This window comes from Grammomys surdaster, unplaced genomic scaffold (genome assembly GCF_004785775.1).
Source record: "Grammomys surdaster isolate TR1022 unplaced genomic scaffold, NIH_TR_1.0 184, whole genome shotgun sequence".
NCBI lineage: Eukaryota > Metazoa > Chordata > Mammalia > Rodentia > Muridae > Grammomys > Grammomys surdaster.
The window spans coordinates 3,738,252-3,758,140 of NW_021604629.1; the positions used below are offsets into that span (position 1 = coordinate 3,738,252).

A 19,889-nucleotide genomic window follows, 5' to 3' on the forward strand; every position below is an offset into this window, starting at 1 on the left:
GTTCCTATCTTCACGTGAACACGTTAGCATTCACTGAAGCTACTTTGCTTTCTCACCCAACAGTTGCCAGGCTGCTGAGACTGATAAGCCGGGACAAGACAGCGTAACTGCTGTTGCGGGTTGGCCGAAGGCCATCCTATCCCCTAAGATAACTACCATCACCTTTCACTACCAAGAGAGAGAACAAAGCAAGTCCAGATTTGTTTTGCTGAAGGCTGGGAGCTGCAAGGGTGGAAGGCTTCAGCACAGAGGCAATGCTGTGAGAGGGATGACAGTCTCAGCCTGCCGTAGACAAAATGGAGCCGATTACAAGTCAGGAAGATTTCTCACCCTGGTACTCCTCCAGTGGGCTGTGGTGGGGGTAAGTGGTTTAACTGTGCAGTCATTTCAAGTGCTTCCGGTGGTTAGCCACGACAGTTCAGGAAGGCAGTATGAAAGTTAGATTTGACCATATGTCTTGCAGGCACAACTAGGGGCCCCTTCAAATTGCTTCTAGTAACCGGTAACAGAGGAGACTAAGAGAGAGAAAGCTGCGGTGGAGGAAAATTCCCTGATCCATTGCCACATCGCTAACCACTCAGTTGCCTCAGCAAGAGTCTTAATGACTGCTAGCCTTGATACTGGTCTTTCTCTCAGCCCCATGTTTGTCATTCAGTCTTACTGCTCCTCCTCCTCACATATCTACCTCACCCACACATCATTGTCATCTCCCATCTTGAGGGTTACAATGTCTTCCTTACCTGGTTCTCTGTTCCCTGGGTCCATGTATGTAAAATATATATGGAAAAAATATTTTTTTTTACGTTTTTTAAAAGATCAGGTTTTATTTACCCCAGGCTAGCCTCAAACTTGCTAAGCACTCAACAATGACCTTGAACTTCTGATCCTCTTGACTACACCTCTTTGTTGGATTTACAGGTGTGTACCAAACCCAAGGTTTCATGTATATAAGGCAAGCACTTTATCAACTGAGCTACATCCAGCCCCTTTATATAAAACGTAAAGATAAAAAGCAGGCTATTGACCCTCTCTTAAAATTAAATTTATGTACCAAGCACACTGTTTTCACTTTGAACTATATTTGGGGTGCAGGGAAGAGAACTTCAGAGATGTCTGACAGAATGTGTTCTAGGCCATTGAATCTTGGCATTCATTTGGAGTACCCGCCTGCAGTGGCTACAGTATAAATAGGTACTGTGAGGGTTTACAGACTGCTTTTACTTAGATTGCATGTTTGGTGAACAAGCCTTGGCTACATAATTTGCAGAGTCCAGTTCAAAACGAAAGTGAAGGACTTGTTCAAAAGTTAAGACTTTCAAAAGAGCTTCAGGGGAAGATTAAAAGAAGGGCCGGCTCTTCTGAGTGCAGTCCCATGATCCTGAACAGAGTGCTTTTCCACAAAGCTGGCTGTGTTGGTGCAGTGTGTGTGCATACTGGGGTAGGACAGGGGGTGGGGTTGGTGAGGAGGTCAGGTGCACGCTAATCTACCCCGGGTGCTACCATCCTCTTCCCTTCCTGTTCTCAGCCCATCCACCACATTCACTGTCAAGATAATAGTCTACTTTTGTTGTTAGTATTTTGGAGCTTATGACAGGACTCAGAGCCTTGTGCATTTCAGCGCATGCTGTACCACTGAGCCACAGCTGTCAAATAACCTTTGGTAGCTGTTGTCATTATTCTTGAGATGATTTGTTTAGCTCAAGCTCACAATCCTCCTGCCCCAACTGTCAGAATTACAGGAGTGTACAATTATACCCAACACTCAAAACTATCTTTTAAATTTTTGTTTGTGAAATGAATTTTTTTTAATTTCTGAAATCTTATTAGTTTTACAGGACAAAAGAATATTTGGGATAAGTGTGTATCAACTCATTTCTCCTGTTTTCAAACTCCTTGTCTTAGTTACTTTTTTTTTTTTAATCACTGTGCCAAGATATCATGACCAAGGCAACTTGTAGAAGAAATAGTTGGTTGAGTAGCTGGAGTTTCAGAGGGAAAAATCCATGATGACCAAGGCAGGCAGACAGGCAGGCACAGCACTACAGTGGTAGCTGAGGGCTTACATCCTGATCTACAAGCAGGAGGCAGAAAGCTAATTGAGAATGGTGTGGGCTTTTAAAACCTCAAAGCCCACCCACAGTGACACATCTTCTTCAACAAGGCCTCCTGGTTTTTCCAAAAACAGTCCCACCACCGAGAACTAAGTTTATAAACACATGAGCCTATAGTAGTCATTTTCATTTAAACAACTATGCTCATCAATAACTTCCTACATAGCCAAGAATTAAGTTCAACTTTTTCAAAGTCCCAATGCATCCCAGGTACTCAGATTCTTATAGGGTGGTGGTGGGTTTTGAAACAGAGTTTCAGTTTCATATTCTTGAATTCTCGACCTTCCAAATGTTCCATCTACAGGCTTGTGTTGCCACACTTCCTTTATGACCTCTTTTTTTTAAAAGGCTTATTTATTTCTGATTTGTGTATATGAACGATAGGAGTGTTTTACTTGCATGTATATAAGAGTACCACATGCGTGCCTTATTCCCAGGAGGTCATAAGGAGACAGATGACCTGGAACAGGAGCTATAGAAGATTGTCAGCCATCATGGACATGCTCAGAACTGACCCAAGGTCCTCTATAAAAAGCATGAAAGTCAGCCATCTTCAGCTCCTCTGACATTCTGTTTAATCTCTTTTTATTCCTCTCTTCTTCCCTAGTACATTCCAAACAAATTCACCTTCTTTCATTTTCTCTACTGAAGTAGAGTTTGCTCACCTCTGGGATATTGCTTATGTCTGTCCTTTCTTCCATCTGGGTGTTAGATCCCTCTTGCTTTTCTTTACATGACTTAGTGGGATTTATAGTGATGTACACATTTCTATGCATGACTTAGTGGGATTTATAGTGACGTACACATTTCTATGCATGGTCTGTGGTTTTGTTTATGGTGGATTACCCCACAAGACTGTAAGCTTATAGAGAGAAAGAAATGTTTGTATGCATCATTACTGTGTGTTCAAGACTTAGCACAGTATTGGGTACCTAATTCACAAACAGTTACAATCTGGGGAAGGGCAAATAACCTTTTAAGCATTACATGCCTTTAACAAGGTCTTCATAATCTGATAGTAATACAGAATTCCCACCTAGAGGACATGAGAAGGTAGCATTTTATTTGCAAATCCCAGTCATTGTGCCATCTGTAATAAATTTCTCCTGAAGTCTTTTTATCTCATTCTGTTCCTGATGTTAGTAGGATAGCCTTCTCTACCCTGTCTTAGTAAGATAGCTGTCTCTAGCCTATGTTAGTAAGATAGCCTTCTCTATGCCTGTTGCCTTCCCTGTGTTCTCTTTCAATTATCCCATAACAAGTTACTTTCTATAAGATTTAGTGAGGTTTAGCATCTGGCCTTAGCATGTGCAAAGGCTATCTGTATTTGCCTGTTTTGTACAGAAATTAGGAATACAGATTGATGGTAGAACATTTGCTTCATGTACACTAAGTAAACAAAGAGGGGGAAGAGGAAGAAGAGGAGGAAGAGAAGGAAAAGGAAGAGAAGCAAAAGCATTGCTTTTCTTTATGCTCTGCCTTAAAGGCAGGTGTTAATAGTCTTCCTGTTTCTAACATTCCAAATAAGATAGAAATTACAGACAGAATGCTGTTCTGTGATGTTCATTTTTAACCTGGCCCATCTACTGATATTCACTGTATACCTGCTTTCTACTTGGTTGGTTTTATGTGCACATTCATTTTCTGGGAAGAATCTACGTTTTCATTAGGTCCTGTGAGAAGTCAGATCCCTGGAAAATGCTTTGCATCTTGCCATACTTATCCCTAGAAGACCAAATCTGCAAAGCTGACTGTGTCCTCTCTGTAAACCACTTGGTATTATGACTTCAGGATGCATCTTGAACCTTGTTTTCAAGAGAATGTTGTAAACAAGCCCTAAACTCAACAGGCATCCTGTGCCTCATGAATAAAAGTGCATCATAAAATCGCCTGTCTGAAGAAAGACATCTGAGAGCCCTGTACAGTGTACTCAGCTGCTCTCATTTCAGTCACCAACGTCATTAGTGTTATTTGTTATTTCTCATTACTTCTCTAAAGACCTGAGTATGATGACCCTAGTGTTAGAGACTGTGTATACACTGTAACTAAAAAAATAAAACCACAGTTCAAAACCTCCAAATACTGCAAAAAATTAGGCTCAGATTTAGGGCCTAAAAATAATTCAGTTGGAATGTGAGGAAAACATTGAAATGCCATTATTCAGCATGCTTTTGATATATATATATGAATGAGACAGGATGTGCACATCAATACAACTTAAGAATTCTTGGGTACACACACACAGAACAGAGTGGCTCTTCATTAACCAGGATTGTTTCCTTTCTGTTTTCTGTTTTCTTCCCAGAAAGGTTTGAAACACCTTTCTTTCTTTCTCTCTCTCTCTCTTTCTTTCTTTCTCTCTCTTTCTTTCTCTCTCTTTCTTCTTTCCTTCCTTTCTTTTTTACCCTAACATTTTAAAATTTTTATTTATTATCTTTTTTACTTATTCACTTTACATTCTTCTCACTGTTCCCCCCATCCCCTCCTACAGTCCTTCCCCCACCTCCCTCTCCCCTCCTCTGAGTGGGTAGGGATCTCTCTGGATATTATCCCACCCAGGCACATCAAGTCTTTGTGAAGCTAGGCATATTCTCTCCCACCGAGACCAGACAAGGCAGTCCAGCTAGTAGAACATATCCCACAGACAGGCAGCAGATTTTGGGATGACCCCCCATTCCAGTTGTTTGGGACCCACATGAAGACCAAGCTGCACATCTGCTACATATGTGCGGGGAGGCCTAGGTCCAGTCCATGTATGTTCTTTGGTTGGTGGTTCAGTCTCTGAGAGCCCCAAGGGTTTTCAGGTTAGTTGATGCTGTTGGTCTTTCTGTGGGGTTCCTATCCCACTAAGGGCTACAATCCTTCTTCCTGTTCTTTCATAAGAGTCTCCAGGCTCCATCCACTGTTCAGCTGTGGGTGTCTGCATCTGCCTGAGTCAGTAGCTGGGTGGAACCTCTCATAGGATAGCCATGCTAGACTCCTGTCTGCAAGTATAACAGGCTATCATTATGACTGTCAGGGATTGGTGCTTGTCCATGGGATGGGTCTCAAGATGGCCAGTTATTGGTTGGTCATTCTCTCAGTCTCTGCTCCATCCCCTGCCCTTTTAGACAGGATAAATTTTGGGTCAAAAGTTTTATGGGTCAGATGGTGTTCCTATCGCTCCATTGGGGTTCCTGCCTGGCTACAGGAGGTAGCCTCTTCAGGTTCCAAGTCCCCAATGCTGTAAGTCACAGCTAAGGTCACCTCCATTGATTATTGGGCCCCTCCCTTCTCCCAGGTCTCTGTCTCTTCCTGGAGATGCCCCCTACTTCTCTACCCTTGTCAGTTGTAGATTTCCATTCATTCTCATGGCCATCTGGCCATCCCTCCTGTCCCTCCCCACACTTGATCCTGAACGCCCCCTCCCATTCTCCTTTCTAGCCTGTCTCCCACCAAGTTCCCTCCCTCCATCTGCCTTCCTTCCTTTCTTGCTCAACGTGAATTTACAATCACTGAACTTGAATGGATGCAATTTTGCAAATGCATCTCTGAAAGGACCTCCTGCTGCCTTGCTTCTAGACCTTGAACCCAAAATTGTTCTAGTGATCTCTTTTTCCCCCTGTACTGGTGATTAAGCAAGGCAACTCATTTTCACAGGAAGGGAAGGAACAAGTACATACCCAGATGTGGTGAATTCCTCATCTATTTCCCGCTTACGCCCTTTAGCACTTTGGGGAGCACGTTGGCAGAGGTTCCCCACCCACGCAAACCACATACATATGCTTTCTAAGATTTTCTAACAAAGTTCTCCGAGTTGCCAGTCTGGGATGTCACCTAAAAAAAGAATTGGCTTGGTTCTCAGGCAACAATCTCTTAAGTGCCACCTCGGCGAAGAGCACCCAGTCTGATAAGGCGCGTGCCAAGGCGCTCAGGTGGGGATTCTTGGCACAACGCCTGATACTGGCGCATACACAGGATCTCGGTGGAGCCAAGCCAAGGAGTCTTTCCTTCCACCTTCGGGTTCGGTTTGCTTCCTTGTTGAAGCCACCTGTGGCTCAAAATGAATTTTGAGGGGTTGGGGATGTAGCTCAGTCGATTAGAGGTGGTAGAGAAAGATCAGAAGTTCGTCATCTTCTAGCCACTTAGTTTTCAGGCCAGCCTGGGCTACAGAGAACCCTATCCTAATAATAATAATAATAATAATAAAGTGTCGGCTAAGAGCATCGATCATTTCCCAAGCCAGAGCTAACCTCAGATCATTGAGTTTCCTCAAAGGGGAAGCGGGGAGTCCACGAGGTCCAGCCCGGCAGAATTTTCTGCAGACAGACCCCACTCCTCCTGCCAAGGCTGGTAGAGACTAGAGCCGAGGAGTCCAGCTCACGAGACTTTCCCTGGCTGTGGGCCAATGCCGGACTGCCCTTGACTTGGACAAACTGGGCCAGGGAAATGAAAGTAAAACCTGATGTGCCCCAGGCCCAGCTGGAAGTTAGCGACAGGTATGTCGCATCCTCAAAGAGTCTGACAGCCGCTGTGTAAACAGACATTCTGGGGATGAAATAAAACGAAGGGTACAGAAAGGGACAAAAGTGAGAGAAAACTATAGTCAAGTTCTGGGGTTCCTGGGAACCCACACAGCGCTCTGCGCTACCTGCGCTTGTTGGTGCAGACAGTCTAGCGCCTGGCTGGGGCTGCTGCGGTGACTGTCCCGCGGCCCAGAAAGCCCTAAAGCAGGCCAATTCGCCTAGCTGCAGCCTTTTCAACATCCGTGTCCCAAGCCCCTACCAGAAGCAGAACCTGGGAATCTCCCCTGCCCTAGGTGGAACTTAATTTTGCGGTTCTAGGAGGATAAGTAATCTCAGTGCGGCCATTTCTCCCCCAGGGGCAATGTCCATGGTTGTTTGGAAAGGGACAAACGGGCTGAAGCAGCAGTGCTCAGCACAGACCGCACTGTGAGCAAGGGCCGCTGGACAGAACGCCTAGCCGGTTACGTGCTCGATCTAACACGTAATGTCAGATAAGGTGGGAAGCCTGGAGATCTGCCGGGGTCACCAGGAAGAGGACGTGAGTTGTCTGTGTCTACATCTCCAGGCCTGAGGACTAGGAGCTGGCGCAGGTCATGCCTTTAGCTTCAGGACCTTCCGGGAGACCTGCATGCGGAGCTGCGCCTGTTGCCCAGTTTGGCCCTAGAAGGGAAGAAAGTGAACTCAAGAATCTGTGAAGAGCACAAGCCGGAGGCAAACATGTTCGAACTGATTCATCGTGAATTAGCACGTATCTCTGGGCGGGGACCGGCATTCTCCTCTCCCCCTTGATGAGAATGGTGACCCCAGCCAGAAAACTCCGGGCCGCCATGCCCCGGTCTTTTGAGTCCGGATTCTATAGCTCCCACCTTTAGTGTGACTGGGCAGTATACTTACCTTCTCGGCACTTCACGTTTTTCAAGAGAACACCTGCACGGGAGTGTGTGTAAAGATCGAAAGAGATTGGCATCTGGCTGGGATTTGCCAACTGTAAAGTGATTAACATATGTGAGGCATTAGTGTGCTCCCAGTCAGTCAATCCTCACGTTTACAATGGGCGAATGAAGGCAGCCAGGCCGACTCGCAGGTTATAGCCTTATAAGGGATAATAGTATCACAAGGAAGAAAACAAAACTATCTCTCTTCCTAATTTTGGCTATTCCTGTATTTCCAAATAGGAATGTGAGTTCTGAATCTCCAGTTAACTACCCTCTCCAAACCCCAATTTCCAATTCAGCTGTTCCCAGTTCTGTCCTTATTACGAAATCGTACTGGCTAGTCTATCAAGAAACCCCTCAGACTCAGCCACTGTCTGGGGGACTAAGCCTCACCCTTCCAGGTATACCCTGTGGGCACAGATGGGGGTCGAAGCTCAGTCAAGTGCTAAGCCGGCAGGGGGCGCGGCCCATTTGAGGTCACAGCTCCTCAAATCCAGGGTTTTGGTTATTCACGTGTCCCACCCGGCTCCCGGTTCTTGCAGCACTATCCAGAAAGCTCAGATCAGCACTCTGGGTTATAGACGTTATAGGAAAAGGATTCCCCCCCACCCAAGCTGTTCTGGCCCTCTTTCCCTTCTCACTGTTTGAACCCTATGCTGGGAAATTAGGGCAAGGGAAGTCCTGCGCCAGTCTAATCTCTCAGAGCGGATCTCAGAGACGCCGGGACCTCTTACCCCTACCCCCATACTCACAGGCAGCCTGCAGGGCAGGTCTGGTTTTAGAAGCAAGCCTGCTGGAGGAAAGGGAGGACTCCAGGGCAGAGCAGGCCCCGCCCCTCCCTCCCCTGAGCGCTTATAAGACGCTGGAGCTGGCTCTCACTATTCAGTGGTTTCTTGGTGATACTAGGCAGAGCCACTCCAGCGTTACTGCTCCTGCTCCTGATTTCTCGGCTTCTCATCGCAGTCAATCTTGGACTTTGGGGTTTTACTACTGTCAGAAGGACGACGTCTCGGACTTTCTGCTTCAAGGGCTTGACAACTCACCCCTTCAGCAGGTAGGAACCGCTGGCCTCCAGAGTATTGGGGAGGGGGATGGCTTTGCCAAAGCCCCAAAACTTGCAGCGCTGGACAAGGGGAACAACCCACTTTAGGGCATCCACTGTAGTGTACACCTCATGTCCCAAGTCCAGTTCATGCGCACAGCTGGAACTCATCTGAGATCCCCCTCTTCCTTGAGCCTTGGACTAAAGTCTCCTAGGACTTTAGTTGGAAACCTCTGGAAGCTTGGCACTTTGCAATGGCTTCCCTTGCCTTGCTTGTCACCCACCCTGCCAGCGCAAAAACCTCCGGTGTTTCTCTGCGCCAGGGGGAGATAAGCAGCTGAGCCAGGAAGAGCGCTGCCAAGCGGCTCCCCCTCCTCTCGCCACCCTTCGTGTGCTGCCCGGATTGTGCAGCTGGCTGGGTTGCTCACACTCGGTGTCTTGCTCCTTTCCAGGGTATCAGAGCATCGCCGCAGAATGAAGCTGGTTTCCATCACCCTGATGTTATTGGGTTCACTCGCCTTCCTAGGCGCCGACACCGCACGGCTAGACACTTCCTTGCAGTTCCGAAAGAAGTGAGTTTGGGGCCGTGCTTTCTTTCTTCAGTTCCAATACCTGGCAATAAGGGAAAACTGAGGGAAGGTCTAGAGGTGTTTGAAAGGGAGTGGAGACAGGAGCTGGCCGGGACATCACTTGAACTTAGGCCAAACGCATCTGCTTGTGTTTTCTAGGTGGAATAAGTGGGCACTAAGTCGTGGGAAGAGGGAACTACAAGCACCCAGCAGCTACCCTACGGTCGCTGATGAGAAGACAGTCCCTACCCAGACTCTTGTTCAGCTCCAGGACACGCAGAACACAACTAGCACCCCACAAGCCAGGTAACAAAGCTCTCTGCAGAGGATGTGCCTTCTCCACTACCCTGGCCCCGGGGATAGCCCCAGCCGGACTGCAGCTCTGGTGGAGGGAGCAGGTTCCAAGTCCTTCGGGTTCTGCATGGCTCCGGTCCCAGGTGGTTGGGACCAAAGCCCTGGTTGACGAGGTGTTCTTCCTTCTCCGCAGCAATCAGAGCGAAGCCCGCAATCAGAGCGAAGCCCACATTCGAGTCAAACGCTACCGCCAGAGCATGAACCAGGGCTCCCGCAGCAGTGGATGCCGCATTGGGACCTGCACAATGCAGAAATTGGCCCACCAGATCTACCAGTTAACAGACAAAGACAAGGACGGCATGGCCCCCAGAAACAAGATCAGCCCTCAAGGCTATGGCCGCCGGCGCCGGCGTTCCCTACCGGAGGTCCTCCGGGCCCGGACTGTGGAGTCCTCCCAGGAGCAGACACACGCAGCCGCAGCCTCCCGGGCGCACATCTCCAGACTCTTTAGAATATAGGTGCGGGTGGCAGCATTGGACAGTCGGGCGGGTATCCCATTGGCGCCTGCGGAATCAGAAAGCTTCGCACCCTGGGTGGACTGAGACAATCCTGCAGAGATCTGCCTGGTTGCCCCTAGGGGAGGCAGAGATCGAGTCAGGCTCTTGTCAGAAACTGAGAACTACCGACTGATACTCTCCGGGTAGGGGTCTGAGCCACTGCCTTGCCCACTCATAAACTGGTTTCTCACGGGGCATAAGCCTCATTACTACTTGAACTTTCCAAATCTTAGCGAGGAAAAGTGCAATGCTTGTTGTACAGCCAAAAGGTAACTATCATATTTAAGTTTGTTGCTGTCAAGAGTTTTTTTTTTTGTATCTTCAAATATATAGAGATATTTTTGTACGTTATATATTGTATTAAGGGCATTTTAAAGTGATTATATTGTCACCTTCCCCTATTTTAAGACGTGAATGTCTCAGCAAGGTGTAAGGTTGTTTGGTTCTGTGTGTGTGTGTGTGTGTGTGTGTGTGTGTAAGGTGGAGAGCGCCTGATTACCGCCTGTGGATGAAGAAAAAACATTGTGTCTCCTATAATCTATTTACATAAAATATGTGAGCTGGGAAAAAGCAAACCAATAAACTGTCTCAATGCTGATTCATTCTCGGTTCATGCATTTGGGGAAGGATGGTCTTGGTTTGGGTCGGCCTAGGAGTGCTGAGATTTTGCTTCTTGTTTTGGGAAGACTGAACTGCAGTGAGAGTGCAAATCAACCTCTCTATACAGGGCTTATCTTGTCACAAGCTCTGTTGTCCATGTGGATGCACAAAGCGCGTGTCCTGGGAGGGAGTCAAGACTTCTTGGAGACACCCGAGTTCACCTCCTTGCGTGGCAGCCAGACCCGGTAGGGTAGGGTGAGCCGTAGTTAGGCGAGCCTGGACTCCTTAAGTTGCGCAATACACTCCCAATTTTATGGGGTTGCTCACTGAACCTGAGCTAAGACACTCTTTGGAGAATTTAACTGATATTCAAGGCTTTCTAAATAGAGAATTTATGCTCCAGCTGTGGATGTTAAAAGCTCCGGAGCAAAACCAGCAAAATGTTCGCACAGCTCTGGGAAACCCTCAGCTACTAGCTTAAGTTGTCACTGGGCCCTAACGTCCATAACTGGGGCTGTGGCGCCCCCTGCTGTCTACCATGCGCTTCCCACCCAAGAGCGGTAGAGTACTACGTGCGGTTTAATAAGTTCTTCTACGTGGGAGTCAGCACATAGCCTTAATGAAAGAGGAAAGAAAGGGGGGGGAAAAGCAGTTTGCAGATGCCAACTGGGCTCCCCCCTCCCATCTTCTGCCCCCCTCCCCGACCTGCACGCGGGCTTGCTGTGCCGGGACAGTGACTCAGCGCCCACACGCTGCGAAGCCAGCAGCTGCTGGCCGGAGGCGGGCGGACGGACGTGCAGCCGGAACCGTGCGCCTCCGAGGGCCTGAGACCTTCATTGTTCCGTCTCCCCTTCCAGCTCTCCTCTTCCTTCCTCTTTCCCAAGACTTTTTCATGCTCCCTTCACTTCTATCTAGCCTTCTCTCCCTCTTTCCTTCCTCCTTGCTTTCTGTCACCAGTGTATCCGGTGAGGAAGGCTAGACTCAAGGCCCAGAGCACAGGAACGGTTAGAAAAGGAGGCTAAGGTGGTGCCCTGTACCTGCTTAGCTAGGAAGCCTGGCCAATTGGCTCTCTCAGCCAATCCCTGAAGATCAATTATTGTGCTTTCCTGAAAGTATTGCTAGCCATTTTGGACATGCTGAATTGCCTGTACCTCTAGCTGATTTAGGGTTTCTGGAAGCTGTTTGGTTTGGAGGATGGAAGTGTTTAGGGATGGCATTTCAGGACCCAAACCATGGGGCCAGATGTTTTCTTCCTTGCAGAAAAAGCCTATATACACAATGAAAAGCACTGGTTCTGGGTCTGAGTCTACACACAAGCTGATAGAGGCAGCTCCTGCTTCAGAAGAAAGCAGCCTATAGCACATAGAATTACCCACAAGGCCTCAATTGTTGGCCCCTGGCTGTAGGAAGTATCAGTCCCATCCAGTTCCATGTCCTATTTGATCTTAACAACTTCATGGAGCTCCCAGCACCAGTAGATCATAAATGCAGCACAGACCATCCTGGCCACAAGGACTTCGTGCTAAGCATTCGCTTGGAACTTTGCCAGGCACTGAAGAGGCACAGGGCACACATGAAAGAGGAAATGACCAGAAGCTCCGATTCTGCAATTGCTGTGCCAGTGGGTTCAGGGTGGTCTGAAGGGGTTGCGGAAACGGTTAAGAGCAGAGACCACCTTGGCCTCACCGACAGAGGCTCAAGCCACTCACTCGAGTTCTTTCTTTAAGCCAAGGTTTGTCCCGTAGCCACAGAGGCCTCCAGCCAAAACCTCACTCTGGCAGAACTTCAACCTACCAGACAAAGCTGCCAAAGACAGGTTGGGCACCGGCTTAGGGGCAGCTGGGAACAGGCATCTAGCCTTCGTCTGAGGGAGTCTTATGACCTCAGGGAATTCAAGGCAAGTATAACTGTGGCGGCTCAGCCCTGAGAGGAACCAGACAGCTGCTCGGCTGGAGTCTTTCCCATTGCTAAACCTGTGACTTGAGACATTTCTGAGCAGACAGAGACCCTCTTATGACCAGCCTGGTACAGCATTTGGGATTAACTAAAGGTCACCACAAAGCCTTGGGCCCTTCTCTGGAGGCTGTTCAACTGGCCTTCTGGATTTCTTTCTTTCTTTCTTATTTTCATAAGGTGCTGAAGGTTATCAGGAAAAGGCCTCCTGATGCCAAGAACACATAGCTTATCAACGGTGTTGAGTCATTTTCTGAGCTGATTTGAACCTGTCCACAGCTGAGAAATAGTCACAGGTTTGTTTTTTTTTAATCTGTAGCTACTGTTGCTGGCTGTGGGAATAATATCATCCATTTGTAATCAACCAAGGGTACCAGACAATTTCTTGAAAGTTCAGCACCAACAGGTTGTCTGAACAGCTAAGGGTGAAAAGGAGAGACAGGGTGAGACAGAAACTAGTTCTTTTTTTAGTCCTTGCTTGGTGTCAAATATTCTTCTAGCCACTTTATATACCTTATCTCACCAAGTTCTTACAGTAGCTTTATGAAGGAGGTGTTATTATCTTTATTAGTAGATAAGGAAACTGAACTTCAGAGACACAGAGTAACTCAGGCAAGGTCACACAGTGAGTAGTGGAACGTGGATTTGCATCCAAGTGCTACAGGCTATTTTGATGCTATGAAGACATAGGAAGTAAAATGAGATAATTTTAACCTTTAGATTCTCAGACCAGATGTCCCTGGATGTCTTCTAACTCTGAGGATGGTTTCAGTAGGTGATTTGCACCCACCTGTGATTCTGAGAGCTTTCCCTAGGTCCCAGTAGGATGGGGGAAAGGGAGTTGCTTCAGCACTGAGCTCAGTAAGTGCAAAAGAAAGAAATGAAGTGAGTTTTGAATTCCTGGTCTTCCTTGAAAGCAAGGAACATAAATCAGGAATGGCCCTTCCCCATGCTGAGCTAGGCTACTGGCCTCTTTGGTCTGCATTGCCAAATATAGTTAGAACATACACTGAGGCCTCCAGAGCTGGCTTCTGAGAGAAGGGCCTTCTGGGAGGTTATTCCTGGCTGTGCACAGCCCTGCGCTGTAGTTCTCCAGTCGCCTGGAAGAACACCTGTGTCTACAAAGCCGCAAATAGCGTTTCCACCCTCGAGGTGGGACCTTTTGTTTTGGCATCTGCTATCCAAGGCAGCTTTTGAAAGGAGGTTCTCATTCTGAATCTGAGGGAGCTACACAGGCCACCCCTCCTTTCCCCAGCGGAGGAGCAGGAGGCCCTGTTATCCTGAGTTCCAGGGAGGGTTTTGCCAAAGTTGGATTGGAGGGTTCGTCTTGATTTGCATGGGAAGAAGGGTGAGGCTAGATAGATATCTGGTGGTCCCACTGGTCTTGTTCCAGAGCTATTTTGGAACATTTTGGAAAAACAATAAAATGACTGGCCACACAGGCAGCTGAGTTTTAGTAGACTGTTAAAGGTTTATCTAGCAGCAGGAAGTAGTTGACTTATTGTGTAGTATTTATTCGGCATGGCAAAGACTCACCTTTCTCCCCATCCCCAGACATAACCGTCATTAGTATTTTAGTCTATACTTTTTCAGACACTTGAATACATCATAGGCACCTATATTATAGACACATAAACATATACATCTAATACACAGACACCTTCTTTTAAGAATGGAACTCTTGGGTGTGGAGAGCTGAATTAAACACACTTGTCAGTTTAAGGCAAGTTGTCATTACCAGTCTTTGTAACGCTCTCTCTTGTAATAAGTATATGCTATTGTATGTGTTATACATTATGTTATGTATAACATATATTACCTTTCATACTCTTTCTTGAGTCCTAGATAGCAGCCCTCTTTTATTTTTGAACACTAACTTGTTATGTAGTCAAGGCTGGCCTTGAACTTCTGGCCCTCCTGCCTCCACCTCCTGAGCACTGAATTTCAGGTTTGAACTCCTACGTGTGCTTTTCAACAGCCCTCCTTAAAATGTTTGATATACATACATGTGCAAGTGGGATTACAAAATGCACCATTTTACACCTACATGTTTAACATATGAATCTATTGGGTTCCATTTTTGTTGTCTCCCGGTTTTCTCACTCAATATGCATAAGAAATTCTACATTTCATTTTTCCTCTCTTCAACAAAATTGAGTTTTTAAGTTTACTTACTGTATCTTTGTGCATGCATGTCCCGGTCTATGTGCGCCATATCCATGCAGATGGCTACTGAGGCCAGAAAGCAATCGATCCCCTGCAGCTGGAGGAACAGGTGGCTCACAGCTACCTGATGTGGGTGCTAGGAACTGAACCAGGGTCTTCTGAAAGAGCAATAAGAGTTCTTTAACACTGAGCCATCTCTCCAGACCCCTCTTTTGTTATTATTTTTAGCATATGGCTTAAATGTATTAACTATTTAAATTTTTTAACTATTATTATTACTATTATTATTATTTTGGTGTGTGTATGTGCTTGTGTGTGTGACACACATGCCACCACATACTTGTTGAGATCAGGAGAAAACTTTCAGTAGATGGTTCTTTCCCTTCTTCCTGGGACTATATGTAGCCCAGCCTCAAACTTAAGAAGTCAGTCCCAGTGACAAGCAGCTTTACCCCTTGAACCTTCTCGCGGGTCCTTTCCTGTCTCTTGGTGAAGGATACTTGCCTTGCCTCTGCCACAGAAACATGTAGAAGAACATGCATCCAGTTCTGTGACCTCTTCTGGACATGAGTCTGCATTTCTTAGTCAGCTGTATCCAGAATTTTCATCGCTGAGTCAGGAGACTCTGGCATGCAGATGATGCTAAGTGGCAGGAACTGCATTTGAGAAGGCTAGTACCAGTTTCTAATCTTACAGGAGTGTGTGAGGCTTCTCATCTCCTCATGGCTTTACCAACCCTGGTATATGTGATAGTTAATTATATATGTCAGTTTGTCTGGGCTATGGGATGCCCAGCTAGCTGGTAAAACATCATTTCCAGGTGTGTCATTGAGGGTGTTCCCAGAGGAGATTAGTATTTGAATCAGCAGATTTAGCAAATAGTCACCCTCACCAATGTAGGCAGCCATCATCTGGTCTGTTAAGACTGGTAATAGGAAGGTGCAGGAGAAAGGGGAATTCCTCTCTCTTCTTGAGCCAGGATATCTATTTCCTCCTACTCATAGACACTGGACTCCTGGCTTTGGACCTTCAGACTCCAGGCCTTCGCATACCATCCCCAAAGCCTGGGAGCTATACCCCCAATGCCTCAGATCCCAGGCCTTGGGACTCACAGGCTAAATTATACCTTTGGCTTTCCTGGTTCTTCAGCTTGCAAATAGCGGATCTTGGAACCTCTCAGCTTCCATAATTGTGTAAGCCAATTCCTATACCAAATATCCATGCATCCATCATCCTGTGTTGATTCTATTTCCCTGGGAGACCCTTACGAATACAGCACGAATCCTCTCTTCTGCTTTTGCTCAGAGCTGGGGATGTGTTGAGCACTGACAAAACCCTTGCCTGGCGTGTTTGAGGCTCAGGGGTCCATCCCCAGCACTGCAAATAAGGATCTAGAACCCAAACGCAATACCGCTTACATTCCCACAACCCATTCCTAGTGGGTTTTAATATGCCCACATTTACTTATTTATTGCTTATGTGAACTTTCCCTAATGAGCTAAGCAATTTAAAAAGCAGTGGGATCATGTCTGCATATCGCTTGCTGCTCCCCACGCCTCTGTGTATCTTGGACATCTCTCAGTGCCAATAAACACATCCATTTCTATACAGCATCATTTTCACTTCCTGCATGGCATCTCATTAGACAAAGCCATCACAATGTGTTTAACCGGTCCTCTCTGCTGTTACACAATAGAGTTTTCCTACATTTTTGCTATTAAAAGTGCTCCTAATGTACATCCTTTTGCATTTATTTTTGGATCATTTCGTGACTTTTTTTTTTCCCTTAGGATAAATAATTTGAACCAAAATGATTGGGGGAGGGGGGTGGGATAGAGGTGGGAGGATCTCTGTGAGTTCCATGCCAGCCTGGTCTACATAGCAAGGCCCAAGCCAGCCAGGGTTAGAGAGACCCTATCTTAAAAAAAATGCATATGATTCATGCATGTGGGTGTGGGCACACAGGTGGGGACAGAGGAGCACTACTGGGAGTTGATTCTCTCCTTCCTCTGTAGACTGGGGTTCTGTGGGGGGAGAGCTTAGGAAGCCAGGCTTGTACAAAGCTTTCACCCATGATCTACCTCACGGGCCCTCATGGTTCTGATATTGCCCTTTATATCGTGAGTACTTTTAAGAAATACTTAATTTATAATCTTGTTCTAATGGCATAGTTATTGTCAGCTGACTCTTCTTCACGCTTCATTTCCTATTACAATGTGAACTTTCTGGTTCATTTTCTTAAAGTTTGATCTATGATGACTCTGCCCTGAACTGAGGCAGTCATCACAAAGAGGCTGTTTTGCTTCTTTTTAAGGTGTGTGTGTGTGTATTTAAAATGTAAAATAACTTTTTCCATCTATGAAACTCAGACTATATCCTGCTCCAGCTACCCTCTATTGTATGAAACAGCAGGATTCAGGTTACGTCTTACTTCGAATGGCTCCATTTGTAAACAGCAGTCAGCTGCATGTTGAGTGCAAAAGCTTAAACATAATGATTCTGTATCTTGCTTGTGTAAGCAGATAGCTAGCACAAAGAATGAGGCCAAGGCTTATAAATAACATTTGCATGCAGAAAATACTACCACCTATGACGTTATCCAGGTAAAAGAGGATATCCAAGTAAACGAGGCTGTCCAAGCCCTGCCAGAAAAAAAAAAAAATCAAACAGACTTGTGAACTTACCAAACACACTAGACCGACTGAGGATGCAGCCCCTCCCCTGGTTTATGTAACAAGAGGAACACCTAGCACTGGGGAGCCACACTCATCAACCTGTCAACAAACCATCAGGTGCATGTATCCAGAAGGAGCTCCTGGATGCCAGACTCAGAGCTGCAGCTCTGTGCTGGGTCAGCTTTGTGACTGCAGTGACGCCAGCTTTTTGCATTGGCTCTGGAGTGTTTCACTAAAGTCATTAGAGTCCTGTTGTCCCTTTAACCCTTTATTTGTTGTTCTGTAACATTGTGTGTGTGTAGTGTAGTGTAGTGTAATTGTGGTCTGAGAGTTAAGATTAATAAAATAAACTGAGATTGGAATAAAAGAACTTGTGTTTGTCCTTTAAGGCTTTGGCGATCAAGTGATATAAAGCCAATGGAAATGATGTAGCTGTGAATTTGTTACTCAATAAATTATGACAAATTGTTTGTTTATTTATTTATTTATTTATTTATTTATTTATTTATTTAGAGACAGGCTCACTATGCAGGGCTGGGTTGCCTGGAACTCAGATATACCTGCCACTGTCTCCCCAGTGCTGGGATAAAGGAAGTGTGCTACCACCAGCTGGCTCATGTATGTGTCTGACATAGTTCTCCCCTGCCACCCTCATAGTCTACATCTTCAACGGCCTACATGCAAAGTCATTTTCTGCCTTAATATTCTAGAGTATTCTCTTTTAATAATGTCATGATTTTTTTTCATTCCTTAAACATTTGGATGTAATGGAATTTGTTTTGTTTCTGACGAGAGGCAGGGATTTAATTTTATTCTTTCTCCCAACTGTCAGCCAGTTGTTCAGCATGCGTGTGAAATAAGAGGCAGCTTACAAAGCTGTTCTCCACGGGTCTCCGGAGTAAAGTCTGAAGTTCTCTGGGGTAACAACCGGAGAGAATGCCAGCCTCTTTATCCAGCTTCCAGGGGGACAGCCCCAACTCCTTTTCTGTTTTATACGTTGGGGCTTCAATGTTAGGTTTTATTTGAAGAAAAACTTCATCTGCTCGTAGATGAGTACCAGGATAACGTCTCAAAGAGTAAATATTTGAATGTTTCTGGTCCTTTCGTTCTTTTCTGTTGCTCGGTTTGTCATTTCCTGCACTAGCTTAGCAATATTTGGAAGCTTACTCTTGAAACTGTTCAAACTCATGACAAAGATAGAGATAATAAAGTGAAGGCTTTTTTTTTTAATATTGTTAAAACCCAGCAAGTAAAGCTGGTTGTGATGACACTGCCTGTATGTCGTCCCATACTTGGGAGACTGAGACAGAAGAGTTGCTTGCTCAAGGCTAGCCAGGGCTAACTACTGGGATTCTGAATCAAGACAATCTAACAATTTTATGATTTGTATATTTTTGTTTCTTTCTCCAGTTCTTTCCAGAGGTCCCTTCCCTCACTTCCCCTCTTCTGTCTGCTACTTTGTATCCTTCTACTCCAAATCTCATTATATATCCCTTCAAAAAATGAAAAAAGTCCTCTTACATAACCACCACTTAACATAAACAGTAATTCTGAGGTATCATCTCATAGTCAGTCTATAATCAAATTTTTCCCCAAAATGTATTTAACTGATTTGTTCCAAACAGATACCAAACAAAATTGTTCAGTCTCTAACAGTTTCTTAACCTAGAGCCGGACCCCCTCCCTTTGTTTTCATACCATTGAGTTCTTGAAGAAAACAATGTATTCATGAGTATGATTCAGAAACTTTAGAACACAGACAGCTCTGGAGTCGCCTCTTCACCGCCAGTGAGGCCTGGCCTGCCGGGCATGGGTGGGGCAGGTGGCACATGTACCAGTGTTGCAGTATTTCTTACATAGAAAGAATCTTGCAATGTTGTTCCTCCTGCTTTTCCATGCTACACTTTTTCCACTTGACCTTTCCCCTAGTAAGTCAGTAGCATCGCCTCGAGGAGAATTAAGATTGGTACAACCGGAATGCAAGGAGAAAGAATCAGTCTGAACTGAACTGGTCAACGTTCAGTTTTCTGGCTTTTTAAACAGCCTCTTGAAGCCCACGTCAAAAGCAATAGTTTGAAAGTCAAAGCTCTTTACTTCCAGAGAGGCAGGTTTTGTTGAGAGGAGAAAAGGCTCTTCAGAATCAAAAGGAGAAGCCGGAAGCACCAGGGCTCAAGCTTCACCTACGTTGGAAAGAGGCTGATGGGAAAGTGTACCGGGCCCCTCACCCAGTCCTCTGTGGACCTAGGAGGTGGTAAGAGGTAGAGGGGTGGAGAGACAGGACAGTGATTAGAGTGAGGAGCATCCAGCCTAGAGTGGCAGCTCAGTCCAGCTCCCTGGAGGGGGGGGAAGGGAGGTTGCGGGGAGGGGGAGTGCAGAGGGGAGGGCAGTCACATGCCCATAGTCACTCCTGGCCATCTAAATGGGTCTAGCTGTTCTGAGCCAGAATCCTGTCAGCTGTATTCCCTTGACTTCGGGAAGACTG

At 46.1% G+C, this 19,889-nt stretch overlaps 1 protein-coding gene across 1 annotated transcript; it reads left to right on the forward strand.

Annotated features, from left to right (window-relative positions):
• The first annotated feature begins 8,453 nt into the window (after window positions 1-8,453).
• Window positions 8,454-10,611, forward strand: Adm (adrenomedullin). Its single transcript, XM_028768119.1, has 4 exons — window positions 8,454-8,605; window positions 9,046-9,165; window positions 9,322-9,468; window positions 9,650-10,611. Exons 2-4 carry the CDS (start codon window positions 9,068-9,070, stop codon window positions 9,972-9,974), a joined length of 570 nt encoding a protein of 189 aa, XP_028623952.1. The 5' UTR covers window positions 8,454-8,605; window positions 9,046-9,067; the 3' UTR covers window positions 9,975-10,611.
• Window positions 10,612-19,889: the final 9,278 nt, after the last annotated feature.